The sequence below is a fragment of the Camelus ferus genome, chromosome 18 (genome assembly GCF_009834535.1).
Source record: "Camelus ferus isolate YT-003-E chromosome 18, BCGSAC_Cfer_1.0, whole genome shotgun sequence".
Taxonomy (NCBI): domain Eukaryota; kingdom Metazoa; phylum Chordata; class Mammalia; order Artiodactyla; family Camelidae; genus Camelus; species Camelus ferus.
Genome location: NC_045713.1, coordinates 22,181,705 through 22,204,802, shown reverse-complemented (window position 1 = coordinate 22,204,802; position 23,098 = coordinate 22,181,705). Strand labels below are relative to the sequence as shown.

The following is a 23,098-nucleotide window of genomic DNA, read 5'->3' as shown; positions in this document are numbered from 1 at the left end:
CTAGGTTCTGACTGTGTGTCCTGTGAAACATTTGCCTTTATCCCGGAACCATAAAATTTTAAGGCATGACCGTAAATTTGTTCTCATTTGAAAGATGATTAAGGGCCTGTTCTTTGTCTTGAGATTATTTGCTTGGTGAAGAGAGGGCATAGTTGTTCAGCTGTAAACAACTGAACACTATAGCTGTCATTGTCTGACTTCTGCTTTGCTCAGCCGAAAATCCAGTGCTGCCCTTGGATTCTGTGGGTGCCTCTCAAATACCTCTGGCTGAACTGCTGTCAGAACACTTGGGCCACTCGGCTGGGAGCAGGCCTCCTAATGTGAACGATGTTCCTAAATCATTTGTATATATTACAGTCAGCTCTGGGGACAAGCATTTGGGCACATGTGCTGTAAGATCGATGACAGAGCATGAGGTCTGTGCAAAAAGATAGGCCCTTGAGTGAAGAGAATGGTGAGCACTGTCTTAGTCACCTTCTGGTCCAGGGACGGCCCCATAAAGCCCTCTCCTCTGTCTAACTGACACCTCCCCAGTGTCTGCCACTTGTTTGGCATGGGGACACAGCTGAGTCCTCCTGCCCTTAAATAGCTCTTAGTTGCCGACCATGGAAAGAGGATCATGAGTGCTTGGAGAGAAAAAGGCTGAGTTCTCTGGGGGTGGGGGGTGGCTAACCCAGTCCGACCAACAGCGCTCACACGGAACTCTCTAAGGCTTTATGCTGGTCCAGCTGAGGCTTGGAGGACTCAGAGACAGGGTGTCCAGGCGGGCGACTGGCGTGGGAGGTACTGAAAATCAGTGTCCCTTACTGCCACATCATCGTGAGGCTAAGTAGGCAAAGGCAATTTGCAGACAGGACAATACAGATGCCCAGTGGGTACGTGACAAGACGGAGCATGTTCTGTTCTATGTAATTCCTATCTTTTAGAAAATATTGCAACCCAGTGTAAATTAGGGGTGGGAGCTCCCCAAGAAAAGGAAGAAATCTGCTCTCCTCTCACCCACACCTTTAGGGGTCACTCCAGACCTTATCTGTGTGCAGTGCCAGAGTGGTGAGGTGGTCTTTTCATTGTTTTAATCTTTTGGCAAAATCCTTTCTGTGTCTGTTACTAACTGTTGAAGCCAGATGGTAAAGTTAATCCATGATCAGAATCTTTTCCTAAGTATTCCTTATGTATTTTTTCCATTTAAAAAACTTGTCTGCCGTTTCCTCCAAGCCTCTCCTCTGCCCATTTAAGTGTATTTTTACCCTCCCTCTCTGTTTTCTAATTTGCAGTACCTTTGATTAAAATAATGTCTACTTTATAAATTAGGAGTTTGGGATTAGCAGACAGAAACTGCTATATACAAAATAGATAAACAAAATCCTACTGTATAGCATAGGGAACTATATTCAATACCTTATTTAAAAAAAGTCTACTTTGTGAAATTGTCACCCTACTGAGGTCAAGTAATGCACAGAGTAGATATTTTTGTATCAGTGGTAGAAAGTGTTCCATTGTCTGTACTGGAATTTCTTGGCAAGTTGAAGTGGACTTCGTTATTCCCTCACAAAAATCAAGCTGTACTATCAAGCTCTCAAAATTCTCCTCCAAAACCAATGTGAAGACTTTAAGGCATGCAGTGAAAACTAAACAAAAATTCTCCTTACTTAAAAGCAGTTTTTAAAATATGCAAACAACCTTTTTGATTGAAGTGCTTAATTTTCAAAGTCTGATTTTGATTTGTTGTCTGAAAATTCCCTTAAAAGAATGCTATAAAATTCAAAATTTAAAAATTGAGGGGAGGGAGGGTATAGCTCAGTGGTAGAGCACATGCTTAGCATGTACAAGGTCCTGGGTTCATTCGCCAGTACCTCCATTAAAAATAAACCGAACTACTTCCCCCCAAAAAACCAAAACAAACAACTTTAAAAAAATTGAGGGGGGATTGTTTCTTATTAAAGTACCCTGACATGATCTTTTCTGCAAAAAAATGAAGTTACCAAATTTTAGATGAATAAGTTGGGGGTGGTCAGTGGTCGAGCACGTGTTTAGCATGCACAAGATCCTGGTTTCAATCCCCAGTACCTCCATTTAAAAAAATTATATAAAAAAAAGTTAAACCTTTACTTTCATAATTTCTGTAGGACTGTCAATAATCTGTTCTGGCAACTTTCCTCCTGTTCTTGTTAGAATTTTTATGCTTTCTTTACCCATTAAAAATAAAATTAGAGTAAGACTTTTTTATTTTTAAATTTTATGTTTTATCTGACTCAGTAAACAGTTCTCAGAGAAAGAACTCTTGGGGAAAGAAGAGACATCTTTATTTCCTTTCTGCAAATACTGTGTATTCCTGCCCCTTCAAATGTTAACTCGCTGTGCAACTATTGTTGGATTTTATTGTCCTTCCTCACAGCAGGAGGGTAGGTTTGGTGCTTAAATGGCCCTGAGCAGACACACCCACAGGAGCTGGTAAGGTTCCCTGGTGCCCAGGGGAGAATCCTTAGAAAAACTTTAAATGGGGACTCTGTTTATTTCTCACAGGTTATCCTTAGAGTCGTAGCTTTTTCCTTAATGTGTATCATGTTGATACATTTACTTTCTCATCCTTCACGTTTTTCTTTCTTTCTTTCTTGTTTTGTTTTACTTGGCATCGAGTCAAAAAGTAGACTATAGTTATCATTTTAGAAGCTCAGAAGTGACAGGAGAAAATTCCAGCCTGACTGTTTGAAAATCCTGTGGATCAGCTTCAGATTTCTGTCCTCAAGACCAGGAGCTTGTTAGAAATGACAGAAAAGAACATTAGATCAAGTGAGGTGAAGATCCTAATCTCTTAACCTTTGGGTCTTTCTCTTTATTATCTTTTCTTTGTCTGTTGTATCTTAACCGCTTTCATTTTAGAAGAAAACTTCTTAATCTTTTCTGTATCTGGGAAGCATTCATTTAATTTCGTGTATATGCGTACAAATGTGGATTTTGTTTTCATTCAAGACCTATTGCTTTGATATTCCCGAGGACCCCTGTTCTCCAGACTTCCTGTGTTGAATTTTGCTAGCGTAGAAATAGGCATTTTTATGTCCAGGTTGGACTTGCAGAGCCTGTCTTTCAAGTGGGCCTGGCTACTTAAAGCCCTTAGTTCCCAGGGGCTGTGGGTTGTTCCCACACTAGCAGGTGAGGAACTGATAAATACACGTGATTTCAGGGATGTGCTTTGTTCCAGGTGTATGGTTGCAGGTGCTTCATTGTGGTGTGAGAGGCAAAACACCTTTTAGGTTTCTCTTGCTCTCTCTTTATGTTGAAGTTCATAATAGCAATTGCAATTTGAAACAAAAATAAAAAAAAAAAGCCCCAAGTTTATAGACACACTGATTCAGTTTAGGGAGAAACCTCGGGTACTGTGTTTTGAGTCTGCCAGAGTCATGTTGGCATTTTGAGCCACTTCTGTTCCTTAGGTTGTGAGCCAGGTGCCCCATAACACACCAGGCTCTGGTTCAGCCTTGTCCCAGGTGCTCTGCAGAGTGGAGGAACGTGGAGACCCTGCCCAGCAGTGCCTCCCAGGGCTTTGAGACTTCTGCTGACCCTGCTCCTGACAGCAGGCCAGAGGGAAGACACCCTGGGGAATCAGGAAGCTTCTCTGCTCCCAGCGGAGAAGAACTGTGTATCCCACTCCCAAATCCCCCGGTAGATGTCCGTGCTCACCTTGCAACTTCTCCGCCAGCTAGGGGATCCAGTCGGGGTAGGTAGGCTTCATGCAGAGGGACTTTCTTCGTGCTGTGTCCTGTGAAATGAAAAAGTACTCATCTGGGGAGCCCACTCTTGGGCTAGAAACTCTAGGCTAACTCTTGGATTGAGAAAGTTTTTTGTTCTTGTTTGTTTTTTCAAAAATAGACAAATTGGGGGAGAGGGTATATAGCTCAGTAGTGGAGCACATGCTTAGCATGCATGAGGTCCTGGGTTCGATCCCCAGTATCTCCATTAAATAAATAAATAAAAATAAGTAATTCCCCACCCCCCAAAAATAGCCAAATGGCCTGACTCCTCATGGTGACTGCAGGGCCAGCACCAGCCTGGAAGGCCGCGGTGACTCACTCCGGCTGGTAGGCCTCCTGAAGCTCTACACTGGGTCGGGGGAGTGTGGGGCCTCCTGTGCACATGCGCCTCTCCTGCTGTTACTGAGTCCAAAATCGTTCTGCTTGCTGCACGACAGGCCAGTAAATCAGGAGATGAGGTGCTGGGACAAGGAATAGGACTTTATTCATTTGGAAAGCCAGCAGACAAAGGAGAAGGGACTAATGTCCTGGAGAACCATCTTCCCCAAGTCAGAACTCAGGCTCCTTTTATACTAAAAGGGGAGAGGTTGTGGTTGGTTGTTGCAAACTTCTTGGTGTCTGAAATCTTTGTTCTTGCAGCTGTCCAGGTAGGTCAGGTAAGGAGGTTCCTGGAAACCTCCAACGCTGACAAATGTTACTCTCTGTTCTGTAACTTTTTATCTGTAAATATGAATGGAAAAGTGTTACACCCTATAAAGGTCAGAGCCTTGAGAATGGGCTGCCCTGTATATTTAAGGCTATTGGTATCATTCTTTTACAAAAGGTGCAGAACCAGCATGACTAAGCACAGGAAACAGAGCACAGGCTTAGACAAGGGAGCAGATCCAATATGGAGTCAGATCTGTTCTTCCCTGTTACACTTGGGGCGAGCACACGGCAGTGAGAGCTCCCAGCCCTTGGGCACCTCTGGCTTCAGCGACCCTTCCTGAACTCTGGCATTTGCTTTGTGCCTTAAGTGTTTTGGGGGTATTCTTGTCAACAAGTTGTCGTGAGGAACTACAAATATCTCCTCCCCCCGCTCCCGGTGGGAAAGGAGAAGAGTCCTGGTGGTTTTCAGAAAACCCGTCATTATTTTGAAATTGTAGCATGTCGGGGGTTTGGCTGTTCTTTCAGATGTCTTCAAGTTGCCGCAGAACTCCTCTCTGATTGATACCCTGCCAAGAACAAACAAAACAAAACAGAAAAAGCTCCCTGCCTTTGGAACCAGAGCTCGGTAATAAGATGGCTTTGAGACATTCCCCAGGGCTGCCCCAGGGGAAGCTCTGACCCCTGCGCCCCCTGCTAAGGTTTTGTTTCTTTTTTGATCTTTTTAAACTGTTTCTTTTGAACTAATTATAGGCTGAGAGGATGTTACAAAAATCTGGCAGAGCTGTCCCCATGCCCTTCAGGCATTTCCCACATGGTGACACCTTATGTAATAACCAGCATGTTAGCAAGAGCAGGAAATGGACGTTGGCACAATGGAGTTCACAACACTGCGGACCTTTGTCCTACTGATTCCACCAGTTTTTACACTCACTCATTTGTGTGTGTCTCATTATATGACTTTTTTTAATTTTAATTTTTTGGGGGGAGGCAATTAGGTTTATTTTTAAAATTAATTTATTTAATGGAGGCACTGGGGATCGAACCCAGGACCTTGTGCATGCTAAGCACGCCTCTACCACTGAACTATACCCTCCCCGCTGACATTTCATCACAAGTAGATGTTTGTGTGGCCAGCAGCAGTTGGCTGTGGAAGTGACCCACCTGACACGGGGTCCTCGTCCCTGCTGACCCACCTCTGCCCTTGGAAACCCAGCAGAGGTGGAGGTTTCTAGAGCCACTGACCTGCTGGACATAACTTATTGTCCTTTCCTGAGGGAGTCAAGCAGTGAGGTTATCTCTCCATCGGTCTAACTCAGTTTATTTTAGGTAAATAAAGTTCCTGGAGTTGGGTCTGTGTTCCCTACCCAGTTTTCTCTCATAAAGAACAGAAGCCTTTAGGGAAGGATCAGGATATCTTTCACCTATTTGTTATAAAGTGTCTTTAACTTGGAACTCTGTTAATGATTAAAAGGAAAGGGGAAAAAAGGATTTGGAGGAATTCAAGTGAACCAGTGATTTATGTGAAAACAGTAAGTGAAGTCCTTGGTCTTAAAGAGATCACAGCAAACTGAAGCTGTAAGACCAGTTTGGGGTTCAGCCTCCAGTCGTAAAATATCAGAGCTGTCACCCTGCGCCAGAAACCTCCATCCGTCTGTCCGTCTCAGAGGCACTGTTGCCTCCCAAAAGGTTCAGCAAGTCTGGGTTTCAGCTGAAATAGCTCCTGTGGCTTCTTTCCTTTGGCCCTGGTCCTACTGCCATCCTTCCAACGAAGCCTTTCAATACTCCCAGACATTACAAGGCAGAAGTTAGTATTTTGCTTTTCAAAATTGTTTATTACTGACCCCAAGGTAAAAATAACGCTGCGAGGTCAGACTCTGCCCACAGTGAGGACTGTGGCCTTTGGCGTAGCTCACCGTGTTCTGTTGTGCGGCCTGGGTGACTAGGTGGCTTGACCGGCAGGACTCAGAAGATGTGATGTGACATGTCCCCCTTAGCCCTCTCCATATAAAAGATGTGCTGCTTTTGGGGTAGTTGTGTTTATACCGTGTGCTCGCTACTGGCTCCAGCTTCTCCAGGGCACGGGTGAAAGAGCGTGGGGGAGGGAAAGGGGCCTCGACCAGCACCTGCAGGGCCCGGCCTCAGGGTGTTGGGTTGTTCACAGAATGGACAACGGACAACCTCCCAGCCAGTACTGGGAGGATCCCACTGAGAGAGCCTTGGAGTGGCAGGGGCCTGGTGCCAGCAGCAGTGTCCCAACGAGACTGCTCTGCCAAGGGCCTTACTGTGGTCTCTGCCACCTCGCATCCCTTATAGCCACTATTTTCTGAGTGTGAGTGTGGCTGGTCTTCCCGTCAGTTCTGAGTACTTACTATCTGATCTCTTTCCAACAGATTCTCTTTTGACCTAAATTAGCTAACGTCTTTTTGACAGACAGGAACCTTGACTGGTGTAGAGGTTGGGTAAGAAGCCCAAGGTGCCTCAGATGGGAGGTAGTCTCCGGTCCCAGCCCCTCAGCTAGACTACTCTCCCACTTCTGGTGAGTTAGATTAGGTAGAAACGGTTCCTAAATGGTGACCTCCCTTTTAAACAAGTATCCCCACTGCCAAGGGGAAAAAAAGCCAGGCTGAAAAACCAGAAAAGGCTTCATACATGAGATGGCATTTTCCATGGGCCTTGAGGGGTGGTAGGATTTGAAGGGGAGGGGAGTTTTAGGCAGACATAGACAACAGGAAACTGTTAGGATGAGGCTTTCCATGTGAGCAGCAGCTTTAAGTGCAGCACGTTACCACCTCCTGAACACATTTTTAATTAGTGCTTTTTTTTTTCTTAATGAATTTTTGTTTTAATGGATGTACTGGAGATTGAACCCGTGACCTCGTGCATGCCAAGCACACACTTGACCGCTGAGCTGTTCCCCCACCACCATTAATGCTTTTCAGACACTTTGAAAGGCTTATGTGTAGAAAAAGGGATTAGATATGATTCCAAAGTGCAGAACCTGGATCAGGAGAGAAGATTTTAGTTCTAGATTTGACCGATTCCTGACAGCCAGGACATGCAGCAGATGGGGCTCAACTTCCTCTTCCGGGAGCTGAGGTGTCACCACCATCTGCAGGGCTGTGGAAACTGTGTTTCCACTTCATTCGTGTACACTCAGGGTTCTACTGTACCTGCAGAATAACTCTACTATTATTTTTACTTCATGCTTGTCTTTAATCAACTCACTTTTTCTGTTGAGATACACTTTAAAAGAAAACACTGGAGGGGCTGAAGGCACAGAGCTGGAGGAGGGAACCGTGTCCCACCCACCCCCCAGCCCAACCTGCAGCTCTCCCACCCCCATAACACTGACAGGTGTGCCACTGCTCCAGGAAACTGAAATAAATAATGGCCTAAAATACCTATAATTTGGCAAAAGTGGTACAAGTTGAGGAAGCTGAGCCCTACCCAGAGAAACCCATGCTAAGGCACATGATAATTAAACTTCTGAAAATAAAGACAAAGAAAAAAATTTGGAAGCGAGAGAGAATTGACGTGTTAGTTACAGGGAAAAGCAGTTCAAATGACAGCAGATTTTACATCAGAAACCATGAAGACCAGAAGGAAGTGGCAAGTGCTGGAAGGAAAAAAACTTAACAAATATCAAACCCGGAATCCTATACCTGGTGGGTTATTCATCAGGAATGATGAAGAAATAATGGCATTATCAAATGAAGGAAGATTAATTTGTTGTCAGCAAACCTGCTCTAAAAGAGTGACTGAAGGAAATTCTTGAAACAGCAATGAAATGATAAAAGGAAGAATCTTGGAACATTAGGAAGAGAGAAAGAAGAATAGAAAAGGCAAAAATATGAGCAAATATAAAAGATTTCATTCTCTTGTACTTTCTAAATTATGTTTGATGATTGAAGCAAAACTAACATTGATGTGGTTTTCAGCGTGCGTAGAGGAAATGTTTAACACAGTTCTGTTACACCCAGGACTGGTTAGAGGACTTACAGTGGGGACTTTTCACTCAAACTAGTAAAATGCTGACACTGGGAGATTCTGATAAGTTAGGTCTGTCTAGTTAATATCCAGAGCAACCACTAAAAATCTAATAGAGATACACTCTAAAGCACTGTAGACAAATAAAACTGGAATTATAAATGATGTTCAAGTAATCCACAAGAAGTCAGGAAGAACAAAAGTTAGAAACAAAAAACAGGGAACAAACAACAAAAAGACAGATTAAAGGCCTAATATATCGATAGTTTCCTTAAAAGCAAGTGGTCTGGGCAGGGACGGTATACTCAGTGGTAGAGTGCATGCTTAGCATACACGAAGTCACGGGTTTGATCCCCAGTACCTCCGCTATAATAAATAAACCTAATTACTTCCCCTGACCAACCCCCCCAAAATAAGTGGTCTGAAAATACAGATTTGCAGAGTGAAGCTGAAAAACACAAAAACAAAAAAAAGCGTCATATGCTGTCTAAAAAAACCTACTTAAATGTGTGATATAGGTAGATTAAAAAAACAGGATAGAAAGAGATATCATGCAAACATGAAGAGAAGAGAAGAAAAGGGGGGAGAATATACTCAGTGGTAGAGCTCATGGTTGGCTTGCATGAGGTCCTGGATTCAACCCCCAGTGCCTTCATTAAATAAACAAACGAACAAACCTAATCTCTCCCCCTTCCACCCCCCCTGCCGAAAAACCCAAACAAACCAAAAAAGAGAAGATGAGAATGACTAATAATACCAGATGGGGTAGAATTCAGAGCAGTAATTGCTTACCGACAGAGTAGGGTATTGTGCAGTGATTACAGGGCCAGGCCACATAAAATACAGCAGCCCTAAATACGTGTGCAAACAAACTGCAAAGCTGCAGTTTCTTTAAAAACTAAACATACCGTTTGGCCTCTGTGTCCACGGGCTCCCCACCCATGAATTCAGCCAAACACAGGTTGAAATATTACCGGGGGGAAAAGTCCAGAAAGTTCCAAAAAGCAAAACTTGAATTTGCTGCATACTGGTGACTATTTACACAGCATTCTCTACGCAGTGGCTACTGTAGGTAATCTAGGGCTGAGTTAAAGTCTACGAGAGGATGGGTGGACTTAAGTCATGTGCGGATACCACCCATTTTGTTTAAGGGACTTGAGCATCTGTGGATTTTGATACCCACAGTGGGGGGCCTAGAGCCAGTCCCCTGTGGGAACTGAGGGGCGACTGCTACTCAGCAATAAAAAGGTGTCAGTGTTGATACAGCAGCAGCAGAGATGAACCTCGAGGGCTTTGTGTTGAGTGAAAAAAGCCAATTGCAAGGTTCACATACTATGTGATTTCCATTTACGTAACATTCCCTAAATGACAACATTTTGGAAATGGAGAACAGATTGGTAGTTGCCAGGGGTTGAGGTGATGGATGTGACTCAGAGAGCACGTGGGGGACTTTGTGGTGACGGAGTAGTTCCGTATCCTGATAGACAGGAACCTACACAGGTGATGAAATGGCATAGAACCTGGAGCACACATTGTGCTGATGTCACTTTCCTGGCTTTGACACTCTGCTACAGTTGTGCTGTAACCGCTGGAGGGGCTGGGCAAAGAGGAGATGGGGTCTCTCAGGATGATCTTTGCAACTTCCTTGTCACTGACAATATGCACAACACTGGAATTGTATTCTTACTTTGCTTGACTTCCTTACATACTAGTTAAGTGTACATTAAAAGTATGTTTACCTTTAGGGAAAGTAACACATTAAAGAAATATTCTGTAAACGTAACACCTTTTCAGTATGTATTCCTGCTTTGTTTCATACATAAATAGCATTTTACGATATGAATAAAACTATCAACTCTTATGGCCTCAAGGTGTATATAGATTCTGGAGTTTAACAAAATGTTCTCTTTATGATTTTATAACCAAGGACATGCATTGTTTAGTGTTTCCCATCAGTCAAAAGACTTGTCATCACAAGTTGTTATTGAACCTGTTCTGCCAGTAATAGACCTTCCAGGGCACTTGGTAGAGATGCCCTGTGTTAAAAAGTCATTTGGTCAAAAGACTATGTTTTTGGAACAACAGTAGGGAAAGTTGCTATTTAAACGTTACTACGCTTTATTAAAACCACTTCAGCTTATCTGAAGAATAGTCCGTGAGAAATGCTTGTTACTGTCGTTTAAGTGGAAGCTGACAGCCCCGAATGTAAAAAACAGTAAAATCAGATGAAACGCACAGTTGTCTGGGGGAAAATATTACATGAAATTCTGTCACAGGAACAGAACCCATACGCTCCTAAATTTTCTAAATTTTATTTTGAATCATCACGTCAGTTAGTTAAAACTTGCAGAGTGAAAATAATTGCACACAAAAAAGCAATCTTAGAAAGGCACACTTAAAATTCCTGGCACAGAACATTTGATTATTTTGTTTTTGTTTTGAAATGACTGGAGGTCATTATTCCTTAAGAAAATATTAACCTGTTTGTTGAAAGACACCTCCTGTCTAGTGATTTATTAGGTAAGCACTCAAAATTATTTTGACATAATGAAAGTAAAAATGAATTTTGTGTGTTGTCTATGTTTCATTTTATCTAATACATCGTTTTGGGGGGCCTTCCCCTTCCTGCTTCTGAATCCTGTCACAGAGACGGGCGGCAGCATAGTTATTTGAGCCAGGCTGTCCAAACCCAGAGCCAGGTCTTTGAGAGACCGACCTTCTGTTCTTGCATGAGATACATTGTTTATCTGATTCAGCCAGGAAAATTGTGTAGTAGAGACAAAAATAATTTGAGCCCATGTTTCCTTTAGTTTTCAGAGATCAGATTTATAACTTGGTTATTCTAGTCACATTTAAAAAAAAAAAAGAACAGGAAGGGTATAGCTCAGTGGTAGGGCACATGCTTAGCATGCATGAGGTGCTGGATTCAGGCCCTAGTACGTACACTTAAATAAACAATTTAAAAAACACACTTTCTTCTTGTCAGTGCACAGAGTATTTCTGGAGGGAGCCGGAAGAAACCAATAACGCACCTCTTGTCTTTCGAGGGCTACGGGAGGAAGGGGATTTATGCCTGTACACCCTTCAGACATCAAATCATGTGTATTTATTGTTGACTTAAACAAACCCCAACTACCTCAGTAATTGTTTTTGGTTCTTTTTGTCCTCGGTTCTTAGCTTAGGGAGTCGAAGGCTGATTTAGGAAAAGGAGCGGTTGGTGTAACTTACTAGGTTGGGGTCTGCACTAGGATTTCTTTTACTAAGCTTGCCAAGAATACAAGGACCAGAACACCCAAGAAGCCAGCCTCAGGCATCTTGATTGGGGTCAGGGGGCAAGGGTCTACCTCCCTTTGCTTTCCTCCAGGCTGGCAGTGGAGAGATGGCATGGCCAGGAGGCAAGAGAAATCTAGCCCCTGGAGGCCAGAGCCAGGTGACCACAGCAGAAGGGCAGACTCCTGGGCCAGTGCTTCTCCACGTCACTGGACCTGGGGTTGATATTCCTGCCTGGCCCCACCCAGAGAGGGTGGTTTTAGTGGATTTTAAATGTGCCTAGGGGGTCTACGGGGAACCACAGCTGAGGACAGTGGCTCGGGTGGGACCTCTGTGCTCACTGCTGCACCCACGGGCTGTCCGAAACGCATTTCACCAATGCTCTGCAATCCCTAGATGCACCCGGGCTTGTGAGAGCAGAGTCCCTGTCCAGACCTGGTTGCCAGGTGTGCCGGTGCCCATCTTCCAGACGCCCCTGCTACAGGTAGGTCTGGGAAACTTGGGTCACAGGTGGGGTGTGAGCAGTTGTATCATTTTGAGCAGGTGCCCTCATGCCTGCAGAGACAGCCTCAGCTGCTCCACCTCTGATGGATGGGGCAGCTTTGGCTCCAGGGACCTTGAGTTTCTTTGCCTGACATTCTAAAGCTCTTAAGAGAACTCAGATAGAGCCTTTGAAATCAAGAATTATAGCCTTCTGGTCTCTCCTTCAGTTTTCTTTCCTTTGCTAAAGGAATCCATGTGCTTTACTTACTTTTTAAAGGATGTACTGGGGATTGAACCAGAACCCAGAACCTCGTGCATGCCAAGCACACACTCTACCACTGAGCTCTACCCACCCACCGCCATGTGTTTTAAATATTTCAGACACCCCCTCAACTGTGGACACGTGACTGGATGTGCTGGGTAGATATCAGGTTCTGTTGCTGGCCCTTTCCCCATTTCTCATCCCACACAAGCCCTGCCCCACCTTCCACCCCCACATGTCAGGGGCTTGCACTTAAAGAGATCCCTGGTCACGAGTCGCTGTGTGATTTCCTGTGTCCAACTCATTACCCTGGCAGGCACCCCTTTTCTAACTGTGAGATGTTAAAACTCATGTCTCTGTACTAAGGAGAATGCACACAGATTTGTTTGGTTTTCTTCTTCAATTGTAGTAAGGTAACACATAATGTTTACCATTAGTGACGTTTAGTACACTCGTGTTTTGCAGCCATTTTTCCCATCCTGGAACAAAGCCATGCCCATTAGCATCACCCCTGTCTCTCCCTGCCCCAGCCCCCTCTCATCCCCTTTCTGCCTCCACAGATCAGCCTGCTCTGGACACTCTGTATAAATGGAGTCGTACAGGATGTGACCTTTTGAGTCTGGATAATCTCCCTGAGCATCGTGCATTCAAGGTTTGTCTGTGCTGTGCGTGTGCTGAATAGTGGTCCAGGGTGTGGATGGACCTACCACATTCGGTTTGTCCATCTGTCAAAGGACATTTGGGTTGTTATGAATACTGAAGTTCTGGGCACTCTTGTACAGGTATTTGTGTGAGTCTCTGCTCTCCGTTCTCCTGGATAAACTGCTGGGAGTGGAGTTACTGGGTCAGGCAGCTTTTCTGTGTTTGACCTTTTGAGGAACCACCAGCCCATTTCCACAGCGGCTGCCCCATGTTACCCCCACCAGCCGTGCCCAAGAGTGTCTCCACCTCCTCGCCTATCACATCACCTTCCATTTTCATAATTAAAGCTGCTCAAGTGGATGCATACAGGTTTTTAAATGAACTCTTTTTATTAAATAGAGAAAAACAGTTAAAGCCAGAAAGTTAAACATTTACACAAAACCCAGCATTCTCTCTTCTCTCTCCATGCCCCATAACCCACCCTTTGAGGGGCCACCTCCAGCTATGCTGGTTTTAACCCCTGGCACATCATCATTCCAGTCTTCGACCTCCTTCTTGGGTCAATGGGGATTATGACTCACTAAGACCCTTTGACCCTTTCCATTCTCTCAGTATACCTTGTGTGACTTAGGACAGTGGTTTGGCTGTTTTAAAAGGACCAGAATAACAAATATCTCACCTCATGCAAGATAAAAGTTTGTTTCTTTCTCACATGATAAAGAACTCAAGGCTCAATTGTGGAGTTTTCCAGCTGTCAGGACCCATGCGCTTTCTGTCTTCTGGTGCATCTTCAAAAGTGTTTTCCATCTTGTTTTTCAAGGTGGCTGCACCAGGTTTCCTCCCCAAACCACGCCTGATGCAGCCAGCAGGAAGGAAGCAGAGCAGGAGGGAGGTGGTTGTGGCTTCTAACATATTTTGTCTTGTATTAATAATAGTTAGCATCTTGTAATAACCTTTAATGAAAAAGTATGAAAACGAATATATGTATGTATATGCATGACTGGGACATTGTGCTGTATGCCAAAAATCGACACATTGTAGTTGTACTTCAACTTAAAAAATTAAAAAATTTTTTAAAAGCTAGAGGAAAAACATAATAAGCTAGTGTTGGAGTGCTTACTATGTGTCAGGTACTGTTATAAGCACTTTGTACACATTTACTAATTTAACCCTTAAAACCATTTTCTAAAGTAGATGTTGTTTCCCTTTTACAGAGAAGGACGCCAGGCGCAGTCAGATCGAGGCGCTCGCCCCAGGTCACACTGTGAGTAAGCAGAGCCTACTTTCACTGGGGGCCGTGACTCTCTGGGCATCCGCCTGTCCGGCCTGTACTTGAGGCTGGCGGAAGGTTCAGAGGTTCCTTAGTTAACGATTAATGTGTGGTTTGTTGTAATCAGCCCAGCTGGCACTGCCCCACCCAGGTCAGCAGGCAGGAGACACTGGGTACTAAGATGACAGTATTTCCTGCCTGCTGCCTCTGAACTACCACTTGGCCTTTCTGAGTTGAAGACCTTCGTAAGGGGAGTCTGTGACTCCCTAAACGTTTGTTCAGCTTGTGTTTCTCAGGCTGATGGTCCACGATCATGGCTGCGCTGGGCTCCTAAGAGGCAGAGTAGGGCAGCGCCCTGGGCAGTCCTGACCATCTCGTTCCGTTGCCACAGTGGCCAGGAGTTAAACTTGGGGTTGTGCGCACAATGATGGACAGCAAGGACCTGGAAGCCGAAATCCACCCCTTGAAGAATGAAGAGAGGAAGCCGCAGGAGAATCTGGGAAACCAAGAGAAAAAGGAAACGAACCTGAAGACGCCCCCGCCGTCCCGCCTCTCCCGATGCCGGATGGTGGCCTTCTTTCTTTCTCTGTTTATCTGCCTTTTCGTGGTGTTTGTGGTTTCATTCATCATCCCATGTCCAGAGCGGCCGCTGTCGCAGGGGGTGTGGATGCTCCATTACAACGAAGCAGGTGCGCCAGCTGGGCTGTAGGCTCCCGCGGGGGTGATGGGTGGGCAGCGCTGTGTCTGGGAGAAGTGTCTTGGACCGTGAATCAACCCTGAGGGGCTGTCAGTTCTCCATCTGCCATTCTCCTGGAACCCATTTTAGGAAGGATGGATGGGTTCATGAAAGAAAAGTAATTACTTTTCTGAATTAAAAAAAAGATTAATAAAACAGAGGAGCTGGCAGAACAGAGATGAAGACGACTGTCCTAAAATGTGGAAACTGCATATTTTGTAGTTAGATCTCCCTAAAGGGCTCCAGCTAACATTCTGACTCCCTCAGCTGGAGTCCCACACACTTTGATTCATCTCATAAATTGGCAGCCTGGAACCTTGACCTTTAAGAAAGCGGCTGGTTCTCTGGACACTTCCCTGCCTGCTCGGAGCTGTGAGCACAGCGACTCCAGACCCCGTATCAGTGGGTGTGGATGTGACAGCCTTGGAATGTGTCTTTGCACAGACTTGACGCCTTCTCTGGTGGTGGAATGAGGCGAATTTCTTGCTTAAGCCCCACTTATCATCAATGTTGTTCTGATTTGGTGCTTAATTTTGAGACAGAGGAGTAATACGTGCTTCTTTGTTTACTTTTGGCAGCTTTATTGAGATACAATTTATATATCATAATATTTATTTCTTTTAAGTAGACAAGCCAATGATTTCTAGTCAGTTTAAGACTTGAGCACCAGTGCAGCTGTCACCACAGTCCAGTTTTTAGAACATTTCAGTCATCCCTGCAGGATTCCTTGCCATCGCGCCCCAGCCCCCGGAGCTGCTGGCCTGCTTTCTCTCTTTCTCTCTCCATACACTTGTCTCTTCTGGACATTTCATGAAAGCGAAATCATGTAAGATGCATCCTTCGGCTTCTTTCACTTACAGTTGACCCGTGTGGTGGCACGTCTCTCTCTTTTTACTGCAGAACAGTACCCGTTTGTGTGGTCAGAAGGGCAGTCAGTCCAGGGACCAGTTGCTGAACTTTTGTATTGTGTTCCGTTTTTGACTTTTGTGAGTAATACTGCCTATGAGCGTTGACGTGCAGATCTTTATGTGGACGTATGTTTCTCTTTCTCTAGGGTAGATTGCTAGAAGTAGAGTTATTGAACCTCACGGTGAGCTTGTATTCAATCGGATAACTGCCAAGCTTCCCCCAGCAGCTTTGCCCGCTCACCCTCCCACCAGCCGTGTTGGCGAGGATTCCAGTTTCTCCACAGCCTTGCTAACACTTGTTATTATCTGTCTGTCTTTGCACAGCTGTGCCGATGGGTATGAAGTGGTATCTCATTGTGTTTATAACTTGCATTTCCCTGATGACTAATGATGTTCACACAGTTATTGGCCATTCTCACAATTTCTTTGGTGAATGTCTGTTCAGATCTTCTCTTCACTTAAAAAGATGATTGTTTGTTTTATTATTGAGTTATATACGTCCTTTATATATTCTAGATACAAGTTTGTTATTGTATGTACGATTGGCAAATAATTTGCAACCTGTCTGGGACTTATCTTTTCATTTTCATAGGGCATCTTCCGAAGCACAAAAGTTTTAAATTTAATGAAGTCAAATTTATATCCGTTGGGAGGAGGGTATAGCTCAAGTGGTAGAGCACATGCTTAGCATGCACAAGGTCTTCGGTTCAATCCCCAGTACCTCCTCTAGACATAAATAAATAAACCTAGTTATCTTCCCCTGCCCCCAAAATAATAATAATTAATTAATTAAAAAATTTTTTATCCTTTTTTTAGTATAGATTGTGCTTTTGGTGTCTAAGAACTCTTTGCCTAATTAAAGGTCATGAAGATTTTCTTCTGTCTTTTCTTTGAGAAATGTTATAGTTCTAGCATACACTTCTTTTTTTTGCAGTTTTTTTGCAGTGCCGTTTTATACTTCTTTTCCTATATTCAAAAATGTTTTCTTTGATGCTGCTGTGATAGGCCTTGTTTTGTGAATTTAGTTTTTAAGTTTTTATTGATAGTTTATAGAAACACTGCTGGTTATTATATGGATTTTTTTTAAATCTTGTCTCCTTGTGGAATTCTTTAATTAAGCTAGTAAGGGTGTATGCGTGTATTTATAATTTTCTAGCAGGGAAGGGTATATATAGCTCAGTGGTAGAGCGTGTGCTTATACATGAGGTCCTGGGTTCAATCTCCAAGTACCTCCATTAAAAAGTTTTTTTAAAATGCATAAACCTAATTACCTACCCCCACCACCAAAAAAAAAAAAAAAGGAAACAAATTTAAATTGAAATTTTTGTCTACATTTTGAAAAAGACAGCTTTACTTCTTCCTTTTCATTCTGGTTGCCTTTACTTTCTCTTACCTGATTTCACTGCTAGAACCTCCAGTACAGTGATGAATAGACGAGGTAAGAGGAGATGCCTTCTTCCGACTTGAGGTCTAACACATCACATCTCCCAGCAGTCAGCGTGGGGATCGCTGTAGGCTACTGTAGATGCACTTTATCAGTTTGAGCTTTTATCATGAAAAGATACTGGATTTTGTCAGATGCTTTTTCTGTGTCTGTGAGACGACTGCGTGGTTTTTATCCCTTATTCTGTTAATATGGTGTATTACACTGATTTTCAGACACTGATCAACCTTGTGTTCCTGAGTTGGAACCCACTGGATCATGTTGTGTAATCACGTCTTCAAGCTGCTGGACCCAGCTTGCTAATTTGTGCTGAGAATCACTGTCTGTATTAATGAGGGATATTGAACACAATTTTCTTTGTCTGGCTTTGATGTTAGTGTTATTATGTGCTCATAAATGTGGACAGAGCTAGGTTCCTCTCTAGTCTCTCCTGACGGTGCATGAAGCCTTCAGACTGCCCAGAACATGTGGGGTCTTATCAGCACCAACTGAGGCAGTTTCTGGATGTCCCCGTTCAGTTTCTGGCTAGTCTTCTTAGTTGTTGTTTGTCCCATCTGTATCTCAGCCTGGATGGAGCTGGCTCCAAAATTGGCCTTCCCTTTGTCTGCCCAGGAGCAGTCAGCCCCTCGGCAGGAAGCTGCTAGTTTTTCAACTGTCCCCCTCCTGGTACCCAGCAGCCCACCGACTCCCACTGTTCTGACCCAAGGCCCAGAAGTGTTTCTTAAATGAGCGCTTCTGGGTCTCGGGTGTGCCTTTAGCCTAGTCCCAGAGTTGCTTTTGACAATTTTGTCCCATTTTATTGTTTTCTGGGGAGAGGATTTGCTAGGCTCTTCACTCCATGATTCTGGAAGTCACGCATCTGGTGTTCAGTTTTGTTTTGTTTTGTTTTTTTTAATGGTGGTAAAATGCACATCACCAAAAATGTCCATTTTAAAGTGAACAATTCAGTGCTGTTAATACATTCACGTTGTCACTATCTAGTCCCAAAACTTTCATCATCTCAGACAGAAATTCTGTACCCAACAGACAGTTACTAGTTCTGCCCTCCTGCCCAGCCTGTAGTCACCTCTGCTCCACTTTCTGTCTCTCTGCATGTGCCTGTTCTAAGTACCTCATCCAACGGGAAACATCTGTTTGTCTTTTTGTGACTGGCTGGTTTCACTAAGCATAATGTCCTCAAGGTTCATCCATGTGTTGCCGTGTGGCCAAATTTCATTCCTTTTGATGGGTGAATGATGATCCGTCGTGTGGATGGGTCACGTTCTGTTTATCGTTTCTTCTACTGTTGGACACTTGGGTTGTTTCCACCTTTTAGCTGTTGTGAGCAGTGCTGCCATGAACAGTCATGTGCTAGTAACTATTTGAGTGCCTGCTTTCAATTATTTGGGTTATTTACCCAAAGAATGGAGTTGCTGGGTCCTCCACTAATTCTATTTTTAACTTTTTGAGAAACTGCTGGAGTGGTTTCCACAGTGGCTGCACCATTTTATGTTCCCAGTGTTAAATAAAGCACAAGGGTTCCAGTTTCTCCAATCCTTGTTTTCTGTTTGTTTTTTTAAATAACAGTCATCCTAACAAGTATGAAATGGTAGCTCATTATTGTGGTTTTGATTTGCATTTCCCTAGTTACTGGTGATGTTGAGCATCTTTTCATGTGCTTGTGGACCAGTTGTGCATCTTCTTTGGAGAAATGTCCATCCAAGTCTTCTGCCCACCTGTGCTTTTATCTTTTCATACTCTTGATGGTATCTTTTGATGAAGTCCAGTTTATCTGTTTTTTTCTTTTGTTACCTGTGCTTTTGGTGTCATATCTAAGAAATCTTTACCCAAACCAATGTCAGGAAGATTTTTTTCTCTATATTTTCGTTTTCTTCTAAGAGTTTTGTAGGTTAGCTCTTAAATTTAGGTCAGTGATCCATTTTAGTTCATTTTTATATATGGATTGACGTAAGGGCCCCATTTCAACTTCTCGGTGTCTGATTTTAAAGCATGGAGTTTATCATTTGAGTCCTTGACTGAAAAGAAGGAGCAGCCTCCGAGAGTGTAGACATGTGGACTCCAGATACCAAAACGATCAGGGACGGGCTTGTTCCTGAACAGGTGTTCAGAACACCCGTTCATGATGCCCAGGTGTCCCTGGCCTCTGACGCTCGCCCACCATGTCATGAATCATTGCTGCTGCTCGGGAGAGGTGTGGGGTCGCCAGCCTGAGAGGGAGCGGCGCTGCCCCTGCAGTCTCCGCCCAGGACAGGCTTGAACTAGGGCACGTCGGGCCGGCCCGGCCTGGGGAACATAGCCCGTGGTTTTCTTTGCAGTCGCCTATGACTTTCTGGCCACAGAAGACGTAAACAAGGACAGGATCCAAGACATTCTCTTTCTTTATAAAAACATCAACAGCAGCAACAATTTCAGCCAGTCCTGTGCTGATGAAGGTAATTTTGTTTTTATTTGAAAAAGGAAGAACTCCTTGGTGGAGGAGGAATCCTCACCCTCTGGCAATGTTTGGGGGAAGCAGTTGGTGGGATTTCTGGAAACTACCATCACCGCCCCCCCCAGGACTAGAAAGTGACCAGGAGGCAGGCTCTGGTCCCCACGCCCTGCTTCCCTGTGTGGTTGCTAACCCTGCGGGGTCAGCACTAGGACCCCCGGGATGAAGGGTTCCAGCCCGGGTGGCAGGGCTGCACGCACAGCCCCACAGAGCCGGGTCTCTCCCTCCAGGCTTTTCCTCCCCCTGCACCTTTGTGGCCGCTGTGTCGGGGGCCAATGGCACCATACTGTGGGAGAGGCCCGCAGCCCAGGACAGGGCCCTCGTGGAGTGCGCCGTCCCCCAGCCCAGGGACTAGCGGGGCGTCTTCTGCCTGCGTCCTGCTCGGCAGACTGGGCTCTTTCCTCGCGGTGGACTTGTTCACAGGTAGGCTGTCCTCCCTGTAGCCACCCTGGGCCTCCACACACAGGAGGCTCCGGGAGGCTCAGCCAGGCTCTCCAATGGTGCAGCTAGAGAGGAAGGAAGGCTGAGGGGGCCAGGGAGGAACACCCCGTGAGGAGTCCCACGTGGCACATAGGCCACCGTCACCTCCAGTTTCAGTCTTACCCACGGTGGGAGCGGTGAGGAGGGGCTGGTGGAGGCACCTCCTGTGGGAGGGGGTCTGGGCCGGTTGTGCTCCAGCCCTGAGGCCGTGCGGCTTTGGGCCTTAACCTGACAGGCCCTCACGCTTTTCCAAGGCCCTAAGGAATTCTGTGCCTTGATGCTGGATTTTTCCCTTGTAAGTTGTGATTTTAAGGATATGGAGGAAAATAAAGAGCAAGCTGGAAATATTTTAGGAAGAGTCAGTCTAAAAGCGGGTGTGGACCAGGTTGTATCTGGGTAAGACGTGGTCACATCAGAATCTGCAGTCCCTGAGTCCAGCCACCTTCATTCTCCTCCTGTGTGTGGGGCAGAGGGTCCACCTGTGACGCTGGTGGGCGGTGGCGAGGCCAGGCCTGGTCCGTCCATGGGGGAGGATCCACCTTGGTCCTAAGACATTTTAGTGCCAAACACTGGAAAACACACAACAAGAAAGGGGGTGCTATGCAGGCCCCAGACGTGATGCTGCCGACATGTGGCTGTGGGCGCCAGCCTGTCTTCACACACGCGTTTGTATTGCAGCACCAGCGCACATGACACACTTGAGTGTGAGGCTGTCGTGGAAGGGGTTGGAGCTGACACTCGGTGGCCCTGTGCTTGGTTGTAGGGGAAACCCTGTGGAACCATCCCAGCCACTTTGGAGGGAGTGTGTCCGTCCTGAGTCCTCTGCTGCAGGTGCCCGACATTGATGCCGACGGGGCCCCAGACCTGCTGGTCCTCACCCGGGAAGAGAGGCAGGTACGGCCTCCTCTACCGTGCACTCCCCTGGCGGAATTAGGGTCTGACCACCTGTCAGGGGCCTTGACCTGGGTGCTCGGGCGCCTGCCAACCCAGCACGCTGGGGTGGCTCTGTCCTGTCGGGCACTTCCAGATGCAGCTCTGAGGACCTTGAGGGCCACCCCATGTCTCCCAGGTGGCTGAGCACAGACATCAGACATGCTTAAATCAAAGCAGTCTTTCCTCGTACTGGGAGAACCTTGACCCTCTTCTCTTTGTGCTGCAGATTAGTGGCTACATCTATTCAGGCAGCACCGGGCAGCAGGTTGGCCACCCAGGCAGCCTGGGTGTGGATGGTGCCAGCGGATCCGTCCTCCACGTCACCAGGGCGGGCGCTCACTACGTCCTCCTCCCCTGCGGTACGTGTTGTCTGCTGCTCCCAGGACCGCCTCCCTCATGGGCCCTGCTGATCTCAGATCAGCTCCGGACCCTGAGAGGATACAGGTTGTGAGGGCTGTGGGCTCCTGCTGTTGTTCCAGGCTCGTGTCTTGGGGACAGAGTTGCTGGGCACCTATGGTGACTTGAGTTCTTCTATGTGTTGATAGCAAACTCACTCTGTGGCTGCTCGGTGAAGGGCCTCTATGAGAAGGTGACTGGGAAGGCCAGCGCACTCAGGAGGGACCCCTTCTGGGAGGACATGCTCAACGCCACCTCTCACAGGCTGCATCCACACAGGTGGGTGGGGTCCCCAGGTGGGCCCAGGGCCTTGTGTTGGGTGTCGTGAGGTCATCCTGGGCTCAGGCTCGGGAAACCAGCCAGCAGAAACCAGATCAAGACCAGGGAGAAGACAGGTCCCCCCCTGGGTTCACTGGTCCCTACCTCTGGTGAGGGTCTTGTTTTAAAGTCTCACATGAGAGAAGAAACGGGGGGCTGAGCCCAGAGGTGGTGTTTGGAGGGTCCCACCTCCCACCCCCAGTCTGAGTCCCGTCCTTCCTGCCTGTGTAGCTCTGGAGCCGTCCGCTACCTGATGCACGTGCCAGGGAAAGCAGGCAAGGACCTGCTTCTTGTGAGTTCAGAGGCCTGCGTGCTGCTGGATGGGCAGGATATGACACCTAGGTGGACCTTCAGCCTGGCCTGGGTCCTGAGGTATGGGGTCCTACTCCAGGTAGCTGGGCAACTCTGGGGATGAGGCTTGTGTGCTTCTGCAGAGGCCTCTGGCCTGTCACCTGGGGCCACTTTGCATGGGATAAAGGTGGAGGGGAGGTGGTGAGACCCCTCGCCCCCCAGTGTCAGCTTTCCACTCAGCACCCTGGTGTGGCTGGGCCACCCCAGCCCTGTCCAGGTGTGGCAAGGAAAAGACAGTGGGGTCCCTGTCCCAGTGTCTCCTGACAGAGTTCCTGTGTGGTGTGAGTCCACCGTCTGCTCTCCTTCCAGAAAACCCATCCTCGGCCACTACAAACCCGACACGCCGGCCCTGGTCATCGAGAACGGGACTGGCGCTGACAGACAGGTCGGTGGCATTCCCTCCTGAGCCTCACCTTTGCTTATAGCTGAGGAAAGTGGGTCTACGTGGCAGGCAGGGCTGTGGCCGGGAGGCTGAGCTGGGGCGAGAGGCCTGGGTGAGTCACCTTCAGGGACGTGACCCCCCCATCATGGCTCTCCCTCCCCAGATCCTGCTCCTGGACCTGGGCTCAGGGGCCATCCTGTGGAGCCAGGCCCTCCCGGGCCTCCATGGGGACCCACCGGCCGCCAGCCTGCCGACCGCAGACCACCGTTCCGCCTTCTTCTTCTGGGGCCTCCAGGAGCTGGAGGATGCCAACCACACGGTACCGGTGGGAGGTGCCATGCTCAGGGGCTG

The 23,098-nt window shown here is 46.4% G+C and overlaps 1 protein-coding gene across 1 annotated transcript in view; it reads left to right on the top strand.

Moving 5' to 3' along the window:
- The window catches only part of FAM234A (family with sequence similarity 234 member A), a 28,199-nt gene that overhangs the window by 3,635 nt on the left and 1,466 nt on the right, over positions 1-23,098 (top strand). Inside the window, 13 exon segments of the mRNA XM_032460699.1 lie at positions 12,051-12,138; positions 12,960-13,051; positions 14,256-14,305; positions 14,703-15,000; positions 19,715-19,831; positions 20,118-20,239; positions 20,241-20,310; positions 21,131-21,261; positions 21,527-21,659; positions 21,846-21,975; positions 22,246-22,386; positions 22,675-22,750; positions 22,911-23,066. Of these exon segments, the coding sequence (XP_032316590.1) occupies positions 14,736-15,000; positions 19,715-19,831; positions 20,118-20,239; positions 20,241-20,310; positions 21,131-21,261; positions 21,527-21,659; positions 21,846-21,975; positions 22,246-22,386; positions 22,675-22,750; positions 22,911-23,066 (1,341 nt within the window). The 5' untranslated portion in view covers positions 12,051-12,138; positions 12,960-13,051; positions 14,256-14,305; positions 14,703-14,735.